Source organism: Panicum virgatum, chromosome 7N (assembly GCF_016808335.1).
Source record: "Panicum virgatum strain AP13 chromosome 7N, P.virgatum_v5, whole genome shotgun sequence".
Classification (NCBI taxonomy): domain Eukaryota; kingdom Viridiplantae; phylum Streptophyta; class Magnoliopsida; order Poales; family Poaceae; genus Panicum; species Panicum virgatum.
The window spans coordinates 30557125-30575420 of NC_053151.1; the positions used below are offsets into that span (position 1 = coordinate 30557125).

Sequence of the window (18296 nt, forward strand, 5' to 3'; positions counted from 1 at the left end):
TTGAATTTTCTTTTCCACCATCATTTACTTTCTTGGGTTTTTTTTTCTAGGATTAGCGGGTGAGCGAGTTTTTTTTAATAAAAAAACAGAGTTTGGAGGGAGGCTACCTAAAATGGTGTTCTTTTTTTTTCTCACTTTGGTTGGATATGAATTTGTGAAGTGGTCTTTGTCGAGTCAAGTCTGCTGCGATCCGGCTTGTCTGCCGTGCTGAAGCAAAATTAGCAAAAGGTACAGTAAATCGTGTCTGTGCGAACAATAGCCTACCGTTAGTACTGTAGTGGAGGTACTGTGCCGATCTCACTGTTCACAGATTTACTACCATGCTCTCTGTAGCACTGGATCTCATCCATCCATCCGCAAATGAGCGGCCGGGAATGAATCAAAAGTTACCGCTACAGTAATTCACTGACTTGCCTTCAGCAAGTCAGTGAATCCCGATTGAGTCTGCTGATGTTTTTATTAGGCAAATTAAATGCTCTCGTACGGTCGTACTACTAGTTTGTTGCCTTGCTAAAAAAAATTGAAGTTCATATGCCAACAGATCAAGTGATTATGTTACCTTGCCATTGCATTCATATTATCTTGGAAAAGGGTTCGTTGAACCCACCACGAGTATATGCAAGGCGCAACACATCATTTGAGTTAACTTTCCAATTTTGGGCATGTACTTCCCCATTCCAAATTATAGTCTGTTTTGGTTTTTCTAGGATATCAATTTTGCTATGCATCTTATATATATATATATATATATATATATATATATATTATGTCTAGATACATAGCAAATTGATAAATTGATAAATTTAGATTAGAAAAGCTAAAACAACCTACATTTTGGAACAAAGGGAGTACATTCACTAAAAAAAACTCATACAATGTGTTGGCTAAAACTTGTATCTCGGTCTGTATTCTTCAAACTCTTCAAATTGAGCTTCCTAGATACTCATTTTGTCCTAAATTATTTATTATTTTGATTTTTTAGATACATAAATTTTACTATGCATCTAGACATGTCTAGGTGCATAGCAAAAAATATGTAGAAAAGTCATAACGACTAATAATTTGGAACAGAGAGAGTATTAGTATTGTGCTCACTTAATGGCACTCTAGAGACATGGCTAGCATGAGTCACAGCTCATTAACCAACTTCGATAGTGATTTTCAGTGTACCTGGTGCAAATTGACAGGCGGGCGTATCACAATATTGGAGCAATGCCTCCTCCATTGCTTCATCAGCAGAGCATTTCGCTGTATGCAAGTGCTGTCATACATACACAAGCATATATGGTCATGCATGACTTCTGTTTTATGACTGCGAAATGAGAGGTTGCCTCTCTCTCTCTCTCTCTCTCTCTCTCTCTCTCTCTCTCTCTCTCTCTCTCTCCCCTAGCTAGGTAACGCGTGTGAAAGAACGCAATTCTTTTCACGTGCGGCATTTGTTTCCTGTAAAGTGGGAAAGGACCAATTGTGCTAGACTGCCATTGGGTGTAAAAAGTCTCATTCGAGAATAGCAGCAAAAGCTGGAGGACCCTTGTTTTTGAAAGAAATAATGCGAGTGACCGTGGAGGGAAGAAAAAAAGAAGAATAAAAGTGCGTGTTTTTCCAGATCGAGAAACATCTTCTGTTTCTTTTTTGATCCTCAGCAAAGACTAAACTTATCAAAGATTGATTGGTTGTGGCCTTCCAATAATCCAGATCAGCAGATCATCATGCACGCAGCAGGGACTAACTGAATTAGCTGTCGAGATTTGCCTGCATGATATATTGATACCAGCTGCTTGCGCTGACTGCTGGAACTGACTGAAAAAGCTAATAATTAAGCTAGTAGTTAGCTGAATCAGTGTGTCCGGACAGTCTAAAATAGACTTCCGTAGTTCCATGCGCTGTGCTCGTCCAACTAATTAAGCCAGACCGTTCCGTCCGCCGTGCAAAACAAAAGACTCATGGCGTATACGGCGAACGAGACGACGACGGGGCCAGTTTTGGTGTGTTCCTCCTCCGGAGAAGGAACTACCGGAGCTCGAGACCAGAAAAGCCATACGCGTTTCTAGGCTAGAACTGCTGACCACTGCCGCCCATCGATCAGGTCTCTGACCCCTGACCAGAGAACTGGAAGAAACATGGCATACGGAGACGCAGAGCCGTACACTTCGTTTTTGGAGGCCAGGTTTTTGGTCTGTCGAGGGCGACGATTGCAGGGATTCTCGGAGTTGACTTGGTCGACATCTCCCTACACGAGATGGTATACGGAGACGCAGATCCACCGCGCAGAGCTATGATTGGCGGGATTGCACCTTCCCACGAGGCGATCTCTCAGTGCTTCCGCCAGCCGTTTCCAGCATCGTATGCCAGAGTACCTAGCTTGCTGACCCCAGAGGCGTACGCTATTCACATGGCACTCCGGAGGACTCTGTTACCGAGGAGTGGCTACCCAGAGGGGTTTACAGGGCTGCAGCAGCTACTACTTCTACACATCCTCACTCACGAGCCTTTTGACATTGTTGACTTCATTTTGGCTGAGATCGAGGATGTGATCACTGACGGGATGGGTGTTGTGCGCCAGTTTCCGTATGCTCATTGAATCAGCTATATCTGTTCTATGATTGTGCCAGCTGAGTCACCCGTCAGTGCAGTCTACCGTCAGGACGAGGCTCCCCGGTTCCCAGTTTACCGTCCGACAGCTCCCCAGGACCGGAGGAGGGGCAGACAGGCAGAGAGAGCTGCTATGGCACAGTTGTCACCTGAGGCATAGGCCCGAGTGGCACAGGAGGATGAGACACTGCTAGCTGCCGAGGCACAGCTTCCCGGAGGAGATGATGAGATACACTGGTCTGAGCTTGAGTCAGACTCCTCCGAGGATACCGAGTACTTTCCTGCAGCACCCGCCAGTCACGACCACGAGGCAGGAGGGTCCAGAGAGCCAGCCTCAGAGTCACCAGCAGCTGCTACAGTCACAGAGTCCCAGGTGACTCAGCCATCCGAGCTTACCTCCCTACTTTAGCAGCTTGTCACTCAGCAGCGAGAGGATCGGATAGCACAGGAGGAGGCCAGGAGAGCCCATGAGGCTCAGCTAGCAGCCATTCAGAGAGAGACTACCCGAGAGCGTGCTGCAGCAGAGGAGCGCTTTGTCGGGCTCATTGACAGAGTTTCATAGAGGACAGACGCTCAGTTCCAGCAGATGCAGCAGGGCATGATGGCAATGTTCGGGATGATTACACAGCTTTACACTCACACCGGACTTGCCCCGCAGCAGCCAGGATAGCCCGGCCTTTAGGGTGTTGGAGCACCTCAGCTTGCAGTCACTCCAGCTCCAGCCCCTACTGCAGCTCCAGCTACCTCAGTGACACCGGAGACCACGTTCTCGATGTCCGCACTCCTTGGGTCTGCCGATCGTCCGCTCTTCTCACCACTGCCAGGGACTACACTCTTCCAGGACTCACCGTCGGCAGTATAGTCAGTCGCTCTCCCCGTCGTACCACAGACACTACCTTCAGGGGGAGGAGGAGAGAAGTCCATACTTCAGCAGTCGACACAGCCGGTAGCTTCAGCACTCACTACTTCAGATGTTGACACATCTTCTGTTGAGCCGGTTACCACATCTACGGACCCTCTTCCAGGCAGTGCTAGCACGAGAGCCTCGACGACAGCTACACCCCCAGTCAGCTCCGACCAGCAGCTTCTGTCTGTCACCGAGGGTTCACCGTCCGACGACGACGACGACGATGACGACCCGGACCGCTTCCTTGCCATGCCTCGACAGCCAGATCAGTAGCTCGCCTTTTTGGTGCTTTGATGCCAAAGGGGGAGAGAGTCAGGGGGAGTTTGAGTCAGGGGGAGGGAAGAGATAGAGAGAGCTCGTAGTTATCAGGACTTTGTGTTATATCTCATTTGATGTTAGTTCATGGATATGTACATTTGACGCTTGAGTATGCTGTGATTTGAGACATATCTATGGATTTCGTTTGAGCCGTTGAGCTCTTTGGTCCTTTTTCGAGTTTGCTTGTGTTTATCCTGTTTCATCTTTCTCGCTCTCTCGTTATTTATGTTTGTGTTTTCATCAATCACCAAAAAGGAGGAGATTGTAAGCATCTAGGCCCTCTAGGTATGTTTCGGTGATTAATGACAACTATTATTGTGACTAATGAGTTTGTGCAGCTTAATAGATCATTATCGCTCATTTGGTCATATGTCAAAAGAGGCCCCTCAATTTCATTATCCAAAAAGGCGATCTCGGTATTCAACTCAAATATATAACAAGACTAAGGATCTTTTTAGTCCTAAGTGTCATAAGGTTGAGAAGGACACTTATGTTAGTATAGGTTTTATAGTTTTGTAGTGATTGCACTATTAAGAGGGGTTAAGGTTAAGTAACTTGAGCATGGACATGGTCATTTGAAAATGGATGCACACTATAGTCACTCAGGTTCCTATAAGTTCAAATAAGTGGTTTTCAACTTATATCTCAAGAATATTTGGATTTCACTCAATACTCAAATCAGAAAAGAAAAAAATCAGAAAAAGTCTATACACCGGTTTAACCGACGCTTCCATTTTTCTATACGTCGGTTAAACGCAGTCAGCAGAGTCTGGACAGGTTCTATACACCGGTTAAACCGATGTTGTTTGAATTAACGTCGATGCATTAGTCCAGAGTTGGTTTTTCCAGGGTATTTCAAGTTCAATACACCGGTTAAACCGACGCTGTTTGAAATGAGACGTCGGTGCAATTGACTAGTGAGATGGTTTTTCCAAGGATTTTAGAAGTTGTACTCACCGGTTAAACCGATGATGGTTTTGAGTTAACGTCGGTGCAGTTGTCCAGAGACTTGGTTTTTCAGTTGATCAGTGGACAACTACACTCACCTGTTAAACCGATGATACGTCGGTAATCTGCCCAAGTTGTAACGACTAGTTTTCAGAATGGGCAGTTTACATTCATCGGTTAAACCGACGCTGGCTATTGGAGATACGTCGGATTAACCGGCGCTAAGCAGTTTTCTGGCAGCTTTTCTCCAACGGCTCTATTCGTGTGAGCTGCCTATATATACCCCTCCAATGGGTCATTTTGCACTCTCTTGACACCAGACAACATTTCATACACTCATATATTGTTGAGAGCCACCTTGAGCTTCATCATTCACACATTTGTTCATTCAATCATTCAAGAAGCAAGACTAAGGACTTGAGTAGAGAGAAGCTTGTGTGCATCCGTTATTGGTGATCGGTTCTTGCTCAAGTGAAGACCCTAGCTTGTTACTCCTGGTGATTGGCAGCACCTAGGCAATCTTGGTGATTGAATGTGTTTCTTCCGGAGCTTGCCAAGGATTGTGGGAGCCCGAAGAAGGTTGTACGTGGCTTGAGCTCCACCACGCCGGGATGGTGAACGGAGACTCTTAGTGAGCGCCCAAGTCTCGGTGACATGGGAGGTGACAAGACTCTTAGTGAGTGTCACAATGTGAATTAGGGGTGTGTGCCAACACATCGACACCACGGGAAAAAATCCAGTTGTCTCTTGTCCACTCTTTCATTTCAAGCACTTACTTTCTTGCAATTATTCTTGTGCTTGACCTTAGAGATCATAACTTAGCTCTACCTTGCTTAGTTTTCATATCTTTGTTAGCTTGTGTAGTTTGCTTTGTTAGCCGGTTGGTGAATTGAGCCTTACTAGCATTGCATAGGTTAAGGTTATTTTAATTGTCTTAGAAATTTAAAAAAGGCCCAATTCACCCCCTCTTGGTCCATCGATCCTTACAGTGGCTGTGTAGGATTCTTGAAGATGAGTAATCCTTGTTATTGTTGCAATGAACACACAGGCAGCACATAAAACCATTCTGCTTATTTGCCTCAGCCACAGACAAAAAATAATGCAGGCCATCAATGAATTCTTTCGAACGTCGGTCAGCATTGTACATCCATTGCCGATCCATCTGCATTTTAAAGAAATCGATTTGAATTCTTTGCACATATCGAATAAATAAAATATATCAAACCATTAAACTAAATGTAACATAATATGAATAATTAAAAGATCTGCAATATCCATCATACATCTTGATTAATTAAAAGGAGTACTTAATCTATTACAGAACTTAACAAAGGAGTACTCAACATGAAACTTAAAAATTCGGACAACAACACATAGGTTTTCAACTGTCCTTGCTTTGGAACGCAGAATGTGCTAACGGATTTCTTGCTGGCGCAGAAGAAGATGGCGGAGCTGAAACCTCCGAGTTTGGTGGCGACGAACTGTAACGCTGCAATAAATCCTCAAGATCAAACGGAGCGCTGCCCTATGAAAAGCATTAGGTTTTTTTGGACCGACGACCTACTCGAGTTGTGCCCTTCTCTCTAGAAGGACAACGATCACCCCACCGGCGCCACTCCCTCCGGCTGCTGAGGCCATATTTTACTGAAAAATACCTTTATTTTCCACAAAATTATAAATTCTTATCATTACAATGCAAATATTATTTACTATTACAATTACAATGATCAGATTAATACCTCTTGCAAATAACAATGAAATCATATAAAAAATATACAAATAATCCATCACTAGAGTGTGAGCATGAACGAATGCAACACTAGAGTGTCAAAATAATCCATTCATAATACAAAAAATTCTAATATACTCATTTCATTAATTCATTCATGAATACAAAAATCAACTATCTACAATATGGTCATATATACAAGTACATCGCATAAAGTGTCTACACTCATTTTAAAAATTTCTACTATCCACATACTCATCTAAATCTAAAAAAAATCACACCTACATATGCATTCTAAATATCCAAGAAATGAGCTAGCTACACATTTTCTCTATTTCTAAAGTATGAAATGAGTTATACAAGCCAAAGAAGAAGACAAAAACAAGCCACAAAACTTTAGCGCCGATGGATGGACAGGAGAATCAAAGATCTTCACAAATGTGGTGAAGAAATGTGCAAGAACTCGTTTTTCCCGAGCCAAAAACAGCAAAAACAAGTGAGTTGAATGGCTCGGGCGGGGGAGAGGGAAGGGGATAAGGGGGCCAAGGAGTTTTGTCCCGGTTGGAGACACCAACCGGGACAAAAGGGGGGCCTTTTATCCCGGTTGGTGGCTCCAACCGGAACAAAAGACCCCTGTCCCCCCCTCCGCTGGCCCGGCTAGCCATTGGACCCGGGACAAAAGCCACATATTGTCCTGGGCCCAAAGACTGCCGGGACAAATGGCCGAACAAAGGCATATTTTGTAGCAGTGTAACCTGCAGCAAGCCAGTTGCCAGTCGGCACGCCTCAGGGGGTTAGCATGTCAATCGCATTCCACCTTCTTCTTCCCTCTGGTACTACTTTAACCTTCTTTTTTTTCTCCCTCTCACCCAAATCTTGCCGTTGAGTAATCTACATCGTCTCGTCACCTGTTTCGCCTTGTTTATATATGTACGTGAATAGCTATTGAACAGGGACAGAGATTCAGGCATGAAAAGAAATTGACTAGGGCATGTTAGCACCTACCAACTAAACTTTAGCTGGCTAAATTTAACTGTTAGGGATCTAAACGACCAAGCTAAAATTTGGCTAAGTTTAGCTGTTTCAACGCAGCTAAAGCCTCCAAACACCCTAGCTAAAATTTAGCTGGAAGAATTTTTAGCTGGTTATAAAGTTTGGCTTTGGAATTTTAGCTAGCTAAATTTTAGTTGGGTGGATCCAAACAGAACCAAATTCGCTTTGACATCGATAACACAATAACTTGGACGCCCTGTAACAAAGATTAAAGATTCAGACATCATATTACCAATTTGTTCATTCAGCTCGTCCATCTGCTGGTGTGGGTACGTGACGTGCCATCGGTGTGTAATAATCTGAAAGACGACAGGCACTGAGGCTGTGTTTAGTTCATGAAAATTTTTAGATTTGGGTACTGTAACACTTTCTTTAGTATTTAGTAAATTAATGTCTAATTATGAACTAATTAGGTTTAAAAGATTTATCTCGTCATTTACAGTTGAACTGTGTAATTAGTTATTTCTTTCAAATGTATTTAATACTCCATGCATGTGTCTGAAGATTCGATGTGACGAGTAATGTAGGAAAATTTTTGGAAACTAAACAGGGCGAGCTTTTCCATTCCATGGTGTTCCAGGTTTAATGGTGTACGCCACGGCTTCAGCTTTACCTGTGTGAATGCTGCTAATGGCAGATAGTGGAGCTGCGCTTTTCGCCGTCACTCTGTGTTTACCTGGTCAATTTGTTTTTACGAGAAGATTCTTGGAACAGAGGCAAAGCGGATGGCTTGGTGCCACTACTTTCAGGAAAGAGCTCCCCGGCTAAAAACATGGTCGATGTGGACCATGTTCAGACTCGAGATCTGAGTCGTACTTGCACTGCTCGCGTTTTTACAGAAAGTCTCTGCCCTTTTTTCAACTGACGGGGCTAGACTTTTCAGTGTTCCAGAAATCCAGATCCTTTCTCTGGTTTTTTATTAGGAAAAATCCAGTTTACACCATTGAACTATCGCAAAAATCTGATTTTCAATCTTAAACTATAAAACCGGATAAATAGACCATCCAACTATCGAAAACCGGACAAAATTGACATTTTGAGTGGTTTGAAGGTGGTTTTCCATTTTATGAAAATTAAAAATATTCAAATTTAAACTATCATTAATTTATTTTAAATAAAAAATACGAAATGTGTATCAAAATTTTTCTAAAAATGTAACCTATCTATTGGCACTGTACTTGTCATTTATTCGGATATATTCTTTTTATTTTCATAGTATTTGGTTGCTTGTAGTTATGCCTATTATTTTTGAATAAATAAGATTCAAATATAGCAATAATAGATAGATTATATTTTTACAAAAAATTTAAAACTAGTTTCATATTTTTCTATTTTAAAATGAATTAGTTTTGATTTTATAGACCTCATTAGAATTTTTAAATTTTTCTTAAAAATACAAAACAACCTTTAAAGCCACTCTAAGAGCCAAATTTGTCCGATTTTGATAGTTGAATAGCTTATCTTATCTAGTTTTGTAGTTTAAAGTTGAAAATCAGATTTTTCGGTAGTTTAAAGGTGTAAACCGGACTTTGCCCTTTTTTATTTATTCTCCCGTCTCAAGTTCATAGTCCCTATCAGTAGACGTCAGTAAAACTAAAAGGATGTACAAAATTTCTCTCAGAATTCAGCACCGTCTCAATGGAATTTCTCCGTAACCTTTTCGGGTGTTTCTCTGCCAGCACTGTCATCAGCGTTCGTGCCTTGGACAGTTGAACTGGACCTCGTGGCTCATACCCAATGGACCTCGTGGCTTAAACCTGATGGACACCGTCCAATGAAACTTCCCGTACGCGCTCGTGCCTCGTGGTTAATCTTGAAGTTTGGGAGTTTTCGTACACGGCTAAACGCAATAATTACTGAAGTTGATGTGGCACTGGCCAAGCCCAGATCTGTACACTACTACCTCTGCGTTCGGATTTGCTTTGCAGGTATCGGAGGTCGCAAAGCAGCATGCGACCCTGTCAGGCGTTCTCCAACGGGGCACCGTATAAGGCCCCCCACCCTACGTAGGGGGGGCTTTGGGGGGAGCGAGCCGTCCAACGGCTCCCCCCATAGCTCCCTCTGTATACGGGGGGAGTTGAAACTCCCTCCATATATAGAGTGAGTTTCAACTCCCCCTATATCTCTAATCACACTGTTTCTTCATGATATTAATCTCGTTTGAGCTCCGTAATATGATGATAATGTGTATTATGACAGTACAAATATTGTATGATTTTTTTAAAATTCAAAAACGATAAATAAATAGTTAGTTAATGAGTGATAGTATATAGAGGGAATAGATATGGGGGAATGGTTGGAGAGAAAGAGTTATAGGGGGAGGAATCTTTTGGAGGGAGGTAGTAAAATATAGTAAATAGTACGTTTGGGGGGAGTTGGATGGGGGGAATGGTTGGAGAAAGCCTCAACGCGACAGAGCAGTCGGAGATCGATCTTCCACTGCACTTTTTTTTATAACACTTGTAGCCGATAATCATTACCGGGATCCGTCAAATATTCTTTTTGGAAAAAAATGAAGAATCCGTCTAAAAGCAAACCAAGAAATCGGAAGAAGCACTGGTACTGTAGTGGTACGGCATAAGAGTTGGTGGTTCTTGACGTGCAGGTAGCAGAAGTAGGCGTGTGCTGTGAACTGTTTCTGTACAGTGCTGTAGCGAACCTGATTCTCGGGAGATTTTTGCGTCTGATTGATGAGAGAGCCCATGGTTCTTGGAGAAACTCTCGGCGGGAGGGAGACGCTGGTTTGACCGGTGGTAAACTGGATTGCGCGTTAGAATACACGACTGGCTTGCGGTCTTGGCAGAGGAAACAAACCTCGGTCGGACTCTGAGCTCACAGGTCCGCCATTCGTCTTCCGGGCTCGTTCCTCTTTGTAGTGTGCCCTCTGAACCGCCGGACTGGTTAGAGGTCTGCCATCGCCTCCTTGCGCTGTTGAACAGGATGTTTTGCGAGAAGAAGTACTCCAGTGTTCTGTTCTTTTTTTTTTTTTGAAAAGATTGCGGGAGCACCGCTTTGTCATTTAAGCTGGGAGAAGAAGCAAGTTCCGATTACACCTTAGAGCGATATTACATAAAACCATAAAAACTCTAACTCTAACAGAAAAACATTAAACATGAAACAAAGAAAGCTCTGGTCTCCCGCAGGGCAAAGTCCTGTAATTGGCTTCTTCCTTGATGTCATGCACAACTTGTGCCGGTGTCGAAGATCGCTGCTCAAAGACACACTTGTTTCTCGCCTTCCAAATATTCCAGGCTCCATAAATCATCAATGCAGCCTTTAGCTGTCTGACCTTCTTGGGCAATTGGGATAATTCTTTTTCCCACCAATCCACTACTTCCAACTCTTGAGTCGGTATCTGAATAAGCTGATTTGTCCAGCTCAGTAACCTTTCCCAAACTTGCTGTGCAAAAGAACAATGCAAAATGAGGTGTGCTGTTGTTTCTTGCTCAACGCTGCAGAGTGAACAAATTGGATTGCAAGGCCATTGCCTGGGCAATAACTTGTCTGCTGTCAAGATCTTGCACTGCACCAATAACCAAGCAAAAAACTTGTGCTTTCCTTCAGCTTCAGCTTGCCAAATTGTGTCACTTCTGAATGTACTATAGCTCCCCTGAAACTGCAAGTTGTATGCTGATTTGGCGCTGTAAATTCCATCCGCCGTCCACCGCCAAGTGATTTTGTCTTGCTCAGTTGTCAGCTGCACTTCATGAACTGCGTCCCACAGGTGCACGAAGCTTGCCATTTCATCTACCGTTTGCATTCTCCACAGGCCCCTCGTCCAGTTTTGCTCATGCAGCTCCTCCTTGACCGTCCGATTCTTCCTCCAAGCCCACTTGAACAAGTCTGGAAAAAGATCCATAGGAGCCTCCCCATTCAACCAGGACGATTGCCAGAAAGATGTCGTTTCTCCATTGCCAAGAGTTACCACTGTACTGATTCTGAATATTTGCTTATCCACTACATCCACAGGTGGCTCCGGCGACCAGGTTCTGTCCACCGGTACCAAAGCCACCTTAACCGTAATGCCCGGCTGAAGAGGTCAAGATCCAGTATACCTAGGCCACCGAACTTTTTGGGCCGCATCGTTTTGCTCCAATTGACTAGACAATGAGCGCCACTTGTTTGTGCCACTCCTTTCCATAGGAAACTCCTCCTCAACTTATCTATTTTTTAATTGCCCATTTTGGCAGCTTGAAAACAATTAAAAAATAAGTTGGTAAAGAAGAAAGCACTGAGTTGATTAGCCTCAAACGCCCAGCTTTATTCAGCAGATTTCCTTTCCAGCCGGCCAGTTTGCCTCCCACCTTATCCATCAACGGCTGAATGTCTACTTTTCTAATAGCCCTGACGTGTAAAGGCAATCCTAAGTACTTGCAAGGAAACTCTTTGCCAGTGTTCTGTTCTGCCCTTGACCACGACGCCGTCAGAGTTTTCACAGCTGCCTCTGGAGTTTCTATCATGGGAAAAGTAAAACCTGGGCTGGCCCCGAGACATCCAATCCAAGCGTAACCGCACCTTGGGGCAGCATCTGAACCGTGCCCGCCGGGTGAGATGAATGGCTGGGCTGGGGCGAGGCAGCCGAGCCGAGTTAGAAACGTTGGTCCGCTCACCGCGTTCGATTTCCGTAGCCTGGAACAGCTCGCGATCTCGATCGCGAATGTGAACTGCGATGACGCATCCGCGCCGGTAAAAAGATGTGCTTGTGGTCGTAGGTAACCTGTAACCGCGTGTGGACAGCTGCTCGATCGGTGCGGTGCCGCCGTGCCGGTGCGGCTCTGGGGGACGAGGACCTGGTCGTCTTGCTTGCAGGTCGCCTGTCCGAGGGCACTAGTACGCCGCCAGGAATGTGCTCGGGCCAGAATTACTGGCTCCACAGCGCCGCGGTGATATTGAAGCCACACTGCGGCCCCATCAAATCAAATACGAGTAGCCATGAAACGTCAAAATAAAGTTACTTGCATTCCCCCAGTCTCCAATATATTACACGTAATAATAACAATGTGCCAAAATTGAGGTGCCACCATCTGTCCCTGCGTCTTTCCCATCCTACGGCAAACCATGCAGACGTCAGAGCACGAAACGATGCGGATTAGAAATATCTTTTGACCCTGCTACGTTGGCTAGCCTGTCTTTTATGAAGTGTGAGGGTCATAGGCTCATATAGCTACACCAAAAGGCACTAGATGAAGGTCACGACGATGCACATAGTAACATAGGCAACTCGAGAAGCTTGGCACAGGGAGGGCACATCGTCACCAAACGGATGTTCCTTTCTCTTCACAGATATGCCACCGCAGCCGTTTGGGCAGGAGATGGTGGAGCTGGTACAAATCAAAACTGCTGTCCAGCGACTAACCTCTGCTAGCCGTTAATTTGAGGGAAGATTTGTGATATCTTCATGAAAACATCCATGACCTAACACAGGAGACGATCAGATAAGTGACGCAGCCTGCCGCTCCATCTATGTTCATGAACTAAACATGAGACAGACAATCAAGAGGGTCCAAACATACCTCTTTGTCATTTTGGTATTTTACAATGTTAAGAGGGTTCTGCGAGCACTGCATCAAATATGACACCATGTCAGAAGAATCAAACGACCAAACAGTACAGGAAGAATTTCTGCAGGGCCTTACGTCCATGATGGCTGTCTGGATTTTTGGATTTTGGAATGCGACGGCAACTTCTGGATTTGCCATTATTTTCGATACTACTTCCTCCGGAGTCATGCCAACTTGTGCTGTACAAGCAATGAAATAGTTTAGGTTTAGGAGTTCATATATCATATAAGCAACAACCACTTTAATGGGTAACTAATGGAACAAATTTGCACCAACTGATTTCTGATGAACAATAAAAAACAATATCAGAGAAGAATAAATTCTTAACTTTTTTTTTAACATTTCTTTCCAAGCACAATAAGAACACAGTAGAAGCATGCCCAACCTATGTTACATTTTAGTATAATAAAGTAACATGGGTCTTGAAGAACACAAGATTCTCAATATGACATCACTCCTACCCACAAACTTTGTCAGCTTGTGGCAGGCACACATCAGAGGAAGATATGTGCAGCAATGAATGACACTAATTACCATATTAGTTGAAATCTTCATTTAATTAGAAGAAGAATGAACCACAGATAGGAGCAGATGCATTGCATAGTTCAGGGGATATTTCATAGAATCCATGTGTTTTAAGAAAGACCCAAGTTACACGGTTTAACTCACTCACCAAACTGCTGCCGCACTTCTGGACTGCTAAGGTCAAAGTTCTTCAGGTGATCAAGCATCCGGTTATCCCATTGATCAGGAGATGAACCCCCCATGTTATTTCTGTTAATAGGTAACAACATCAGTATAAAAAAGGCCAGGGAAGATTTTTGCATTCTAACAAAGCCAAAATGATTTCTGTTAACAAGTGAAACATTCAGATATCTGTACTTGTTAGCTCCACTGCATACAGTACAGTGGCAGTGGGCATGATAAGTCAATAACCAATAGGTCCATGAGTTTGGATGTAAATGCTGGGAACATCAGCTGGCGTAATCATTAATTGCTTCTACCATCCAATAGAATCATCATTCAAGATCAATATGGTATGTATAAATGGCTTTTAAATAATCAAAATACTTCATGCCACAGTTCATCTTATTTCCAAATATTCAAACATCAACAATGCAATATCCAATCTTAAAAAATGAAAAGTAAAAAAAAAGCATGAACAGTCAAAATAGAAAACCGATGCATATAGGAAAAAAAATTTGGGTCCAATAGATGTATTACAGCATGTCTTGTAGTTGTTGGCGGTACATTGGATTCTGCAGCATCCCTGGAAAATAAGATTTACACATATCACCATTTAAATTGGAAAATAAACTCTGAATATGTGCTATGAATTATCTAAATAGGTAATCAGGAGCATACACTTGAACGAATCTGGGTTCCTCATCTCTTCGGGCAAGTAGCTGCAAAATGTGAAGAAATCAGAAGAGATTACATTGTAGGCCTTGCCACAAGAGACATGACCACCTCATTCCCAACACATAACATGCAAGAAATGGAGCACCGATAAGTTGATAAGTTGCTATTAAGAGTAATTGCATCGTACTGTATTAATTACTTGGGGTTCCCTCGTCCCTAACACATGACAAGCAGGAATCGGTACACTGACATTTCGAGAGTCATTCCATCTAATGTTAAGCCATGAAGTTCCTCCCAAGTGGAAGTAACTTCATATGAGAACATGGAGCATGAAACTAGCAAACGTCATGCTTCTCAACTAGCAAATTCAAAGTTATCAGTTTACTAAACCAAAGGTATTATTTTGTTACTATTAATCTCTAATGATCCATTTATCCTCATCATGCAGCAAAACAAAAAAGGAACATGACCTATGCAGCTAGGAGTATCACCAGTGCCCAGAAATACTGACAGCCTGATATTGACAAATACAGTCATAGGAATATGCTTGAGCCGACTGGTTTTTTAGGTGCTTTCTTTTCTCTCCTATTTCAGGGATAATGCATAAAAACATCTTGTGCATATATCAAAAGGGGCAGGGCATGTGATATTTGGCACAGAACAGTTAATCGACGAACCTCACTGTTTTCAACAATAGATGCAGAAATACTGAAGTCTGGGAGGCAGCAAACTTACGGATACACCATCTTCTGCACTGCAGGATCTTCCATCATTTTCTCGATTGTCTCAACAGATAGCATAGGTCCTGAATTACCTGTAACAGAATCAGTTGAGAAAACCTATTCATGTCAACCAGGAAACAATGGACAAAAGGAACTTTAAGAAAGATAGTGCGATACAAATGGACATCCTAAATATGCCTAACAAAAGAGGTTCAATCACTTACTAGATTCAGTTGGCCCACGTGCAGCATCTTCATTTGGCTTAAAAACCGCTCCATTTGTGGGAACCTTTGATAATCACAGAATTAATGCATTAAATAAGTATCATGGATCTTGCAAGAAGCTTACCCAGCTTTGTTGCATAACTTACTTTTTGCTCAGTATCCTCCTTACTTTCACTGTCTGTACTATCACGTTTTACATCTACTGTCTCCAGTGAAGATTGAAGGTTCTTTTGCTGCAACTCTTCAGGAGAAACATCAACAAATGCTGCATGAATTTAGTTGTGGTGGTCAGAATGAGATGCAGATATCAAACATATGAAGAAAATTCAGCATTAAGATACACAGCAGCATCAATAATATGTGGTTAGAAGAGGAGCAAGCACTACAATCACATAAAATACAATAAATGCACAACTACGGTAACATATAAATTAAGCATGCTACTGGCACACACAGAATGCCCAAACCTTTCGTTCAAGGATAATTAGAGGAAGGAAAAACTACAACATAAAACCTTACCAAATTTCTTTGAAGGTTTCGGCGTTTCAGCAACATCCGCCTCTTTTGGTGTTCCAGAGGCTTCAACTTCAGTAGCCAAGACATCAACAGTTGCGACCTGTGGTGAGGTATCTCTCTTTGGTTGTGAGTATGGATAACTGCTTGGTGCAGTGGGAGCTGCCTGTGGCGGCATGGCAAATGGGAAAGGCGAGTTGGAGCCAAATGAGTTTGATGGTGACTGGGTCATCATGGACTTAAATGCTTGTTGCATGGCATATCTCTGCAACAGATTTAGCAACAGGTGAAACGAATGGTAAGCCAATCAAATATAGCCATATTCAAAGATGCAATGGAAACAGTAAAAGGCAATAACAACATAGTGATGTATGAAGTGTGTGTAGATAGTAAATTGCAGCAGTAGTGATATTGATACGTATGAAAATTAAAGATATATGGGATGAAGAAACCAAGCTTCCTGTCAAACTACAACACACTCCAACCTTTATTGGACTACATACTACCCTTCAAAGTAGTAAAATAGTAAAACTTAAAGTAGTATAGATATGCCGGAAGACTAAGCAAGAGTAATACAAAAAGACTAACAGAAAAAACCTCCTGATTCATGTCCCACACTCCCACCAGGTCCACCACCAGCATACCCATAGGATGATTTTTAGGAGTAACCATGCAATCGATGGGGATACATACCGTTTGACGACATTGAAAACAGAAATAACTGTGTGCTCAGTGCTCACCTTTACCATGGAAGACACCTGATACATCAAACCACCAACCATTTAAGTCACAAGTGAATTGTACAATAACAAAACAGTTAGCATTTAAGGCAATGAGATTCACACCGTGGTAAACGCCACAGACAATGCTACGCCAACTCCAATCCAGAACACAGGCGAACCACTGTAGAGATTATATGTCAAGTTACCATCAAGGGTAAAGGTGATAACAGCATACACAGACAAAAAAGGGGGGAAAAACTCACAAGTAGGATGACGGTGGAGGCATGGGAGGCAGGGTACCGGTTCCAGTAGACACATTCTCATTGCCTGTGGAAGACGACACGCTTGCAAATCCTTTTGCTCTCAATCCCTCGAAAACTGACGTAATGAACAAATTTATTTAAAATTGTGTGGATAAAATAGGTAGTACTCGGACCAATAGAAATGGGAGTAACCCAAACCCAAGCTGACAAAACATTCTCTACTGTACTCATGAGCTACTTTGCTAGAAATGCCAATGGATAAGCTGACAATTCCTCGGTTACTACTCGTAGTCTTGTGAGCTACAAATTAAGATGTCAATTATGGAAAATTGGACCGAGGATGCACCGAGCTGCCTCGAGCTCCAATTGGACGACCCACTCAGTTTCACAAGTGAAGAGCAGGCAAGGAGTATTCAAAGCCCCCGAAGCTAACCCTAGTCAACAACGCGCCACGGTCGCAGGACAGCGCGCAATCAGGGGAGGGGAAACCATCTGAAGGGGGAGCCACGCGTATTCCGCTCACCGTTCCTGGATCCGCGAGGAGCCGCCGCCGCCGCGACGGCGACGAGGAGCCTGGGCCTCCTCGCCCCGCTCCGCGCGGCGCCGGCGGCGGAGGACGCCGGCAGCGGCGCGGCGCCGGGGAGCCCGCGGAGGCGTGCGGCGGAGGCGGAGAGGACGGGGAGGCGTGGGGACGCGGAGCAGGAGGAGGCGAGGACGAGGCTCTCCATGCCGCCGGGCAAGCCGCGCTGCGTGAGGCGCTGGGGTCTCTCTCTGTCGCTGTCTCCCGCCCGCTCGCTCGCTCGCGCTAGGGTTTATCGCTGCCGTGGCGCGCGTGGCGGCGAGGCTTTCGTTTCGTTTTACTAGCGCGGTGAGATATCGACTCGGGGTTGGGGGAGAAGGGGGTGGGAGGGCGAGGAGGCGGAAGGGTGATTCGGATGACGATGGACGATGAGACCAAAGCCGTCGCGAGCTCTGGGAGGCTGTGGAGGCGGGGCCCGCGGGGGTGTTTTTTAGTTTTACGGCAGCGCTGCAAACAATACAAGTCGCCGCCCTGTACAGTCATGTCCTGTACCTGCACTTGCGCTTGCGCTACGCCAAGGCTCGTCTTTATCTTCAGACAGCGACGTTTATCTGCCCCAGATTATATACCAGCCATGCTAATCAGCCTGCAAGGTTACTCTCCCTCTCGTCGCAAATGAGTATTGTTTTTAACAAACGGTAACTATACAAGATATAACAGAGTTGTAGTGGTATTTTTTCAAAGAAAAACCAGCTATAAGATTTCCAGTCGAAATGTTAAAGATGATTGATGGTTGAAACTAAAAGCATGCCCACCTATGGAACGACACTGTTGGGGACGTCAAGTCCTCGTAATTAGGGTG

General features: G+C 43.9%; 1 protein-coding gene across 1 annotated transcript; it reads right to left on the reverse strand.

The window, feature by feature from the left end:
- Positions 1-12493: 12493 nt before the first annotated feature.
- Positions 12494-17835, reverse strand: LOC120681880 (protein TIC 40, chloroplastic-like). The gene is made up of 14 exons (XM_039963536.1): positions 17438-17835; positions 16915-17029; positions 16775-16832; positions 16670-16687; positions 15936-16194; positions 15563-15681; positions 15417-15480; positions 15206-15284; positions 14474-14514; positions 14333-14378; positions 13782-13882; positions 13184-13287; positions 13061-13108; positions 12494-12962 (listed from the first exon to the last, which is right to left on the reverse strand). The coding sequence occupies exons 1-14, from the start codon at positions 17640-17642 to the stop codon at positions 12909-12911; spliced, it is 1311 nt and encodes a 436-aa protein (XP_039819470.1). The 5' UTR covers positions 17643-17835; the 3' UTR covers positions 12494-12908.
- Between the last annotated feature and the right edge of the window lie 461 nt (positions 17836-18296).

Coding starts and splice junctions, on each gene's coding strand:
- LOC120681880 (XM_039963536.1), bottom strand. CDS start 17,642: ATGGAGAGCCTCGTCCTCGCCTCCTCCTGCTCCGCGTCCCCACGCCTC. Junction 15,481..15,562: donor AGGAGGATACTGAGCAAAAA/GTAAGTTATGCA, acceptor TGATTATCAAAG/GTTCCCACAAATGGAGCGGT. Junction 14,515..15,205: donor GTGCAGAAGATGGTGTATCC/GTAAGTTTGCTG, acceptor CACATTTTGCAG/CTACTTGCCCGAAGAGATGA.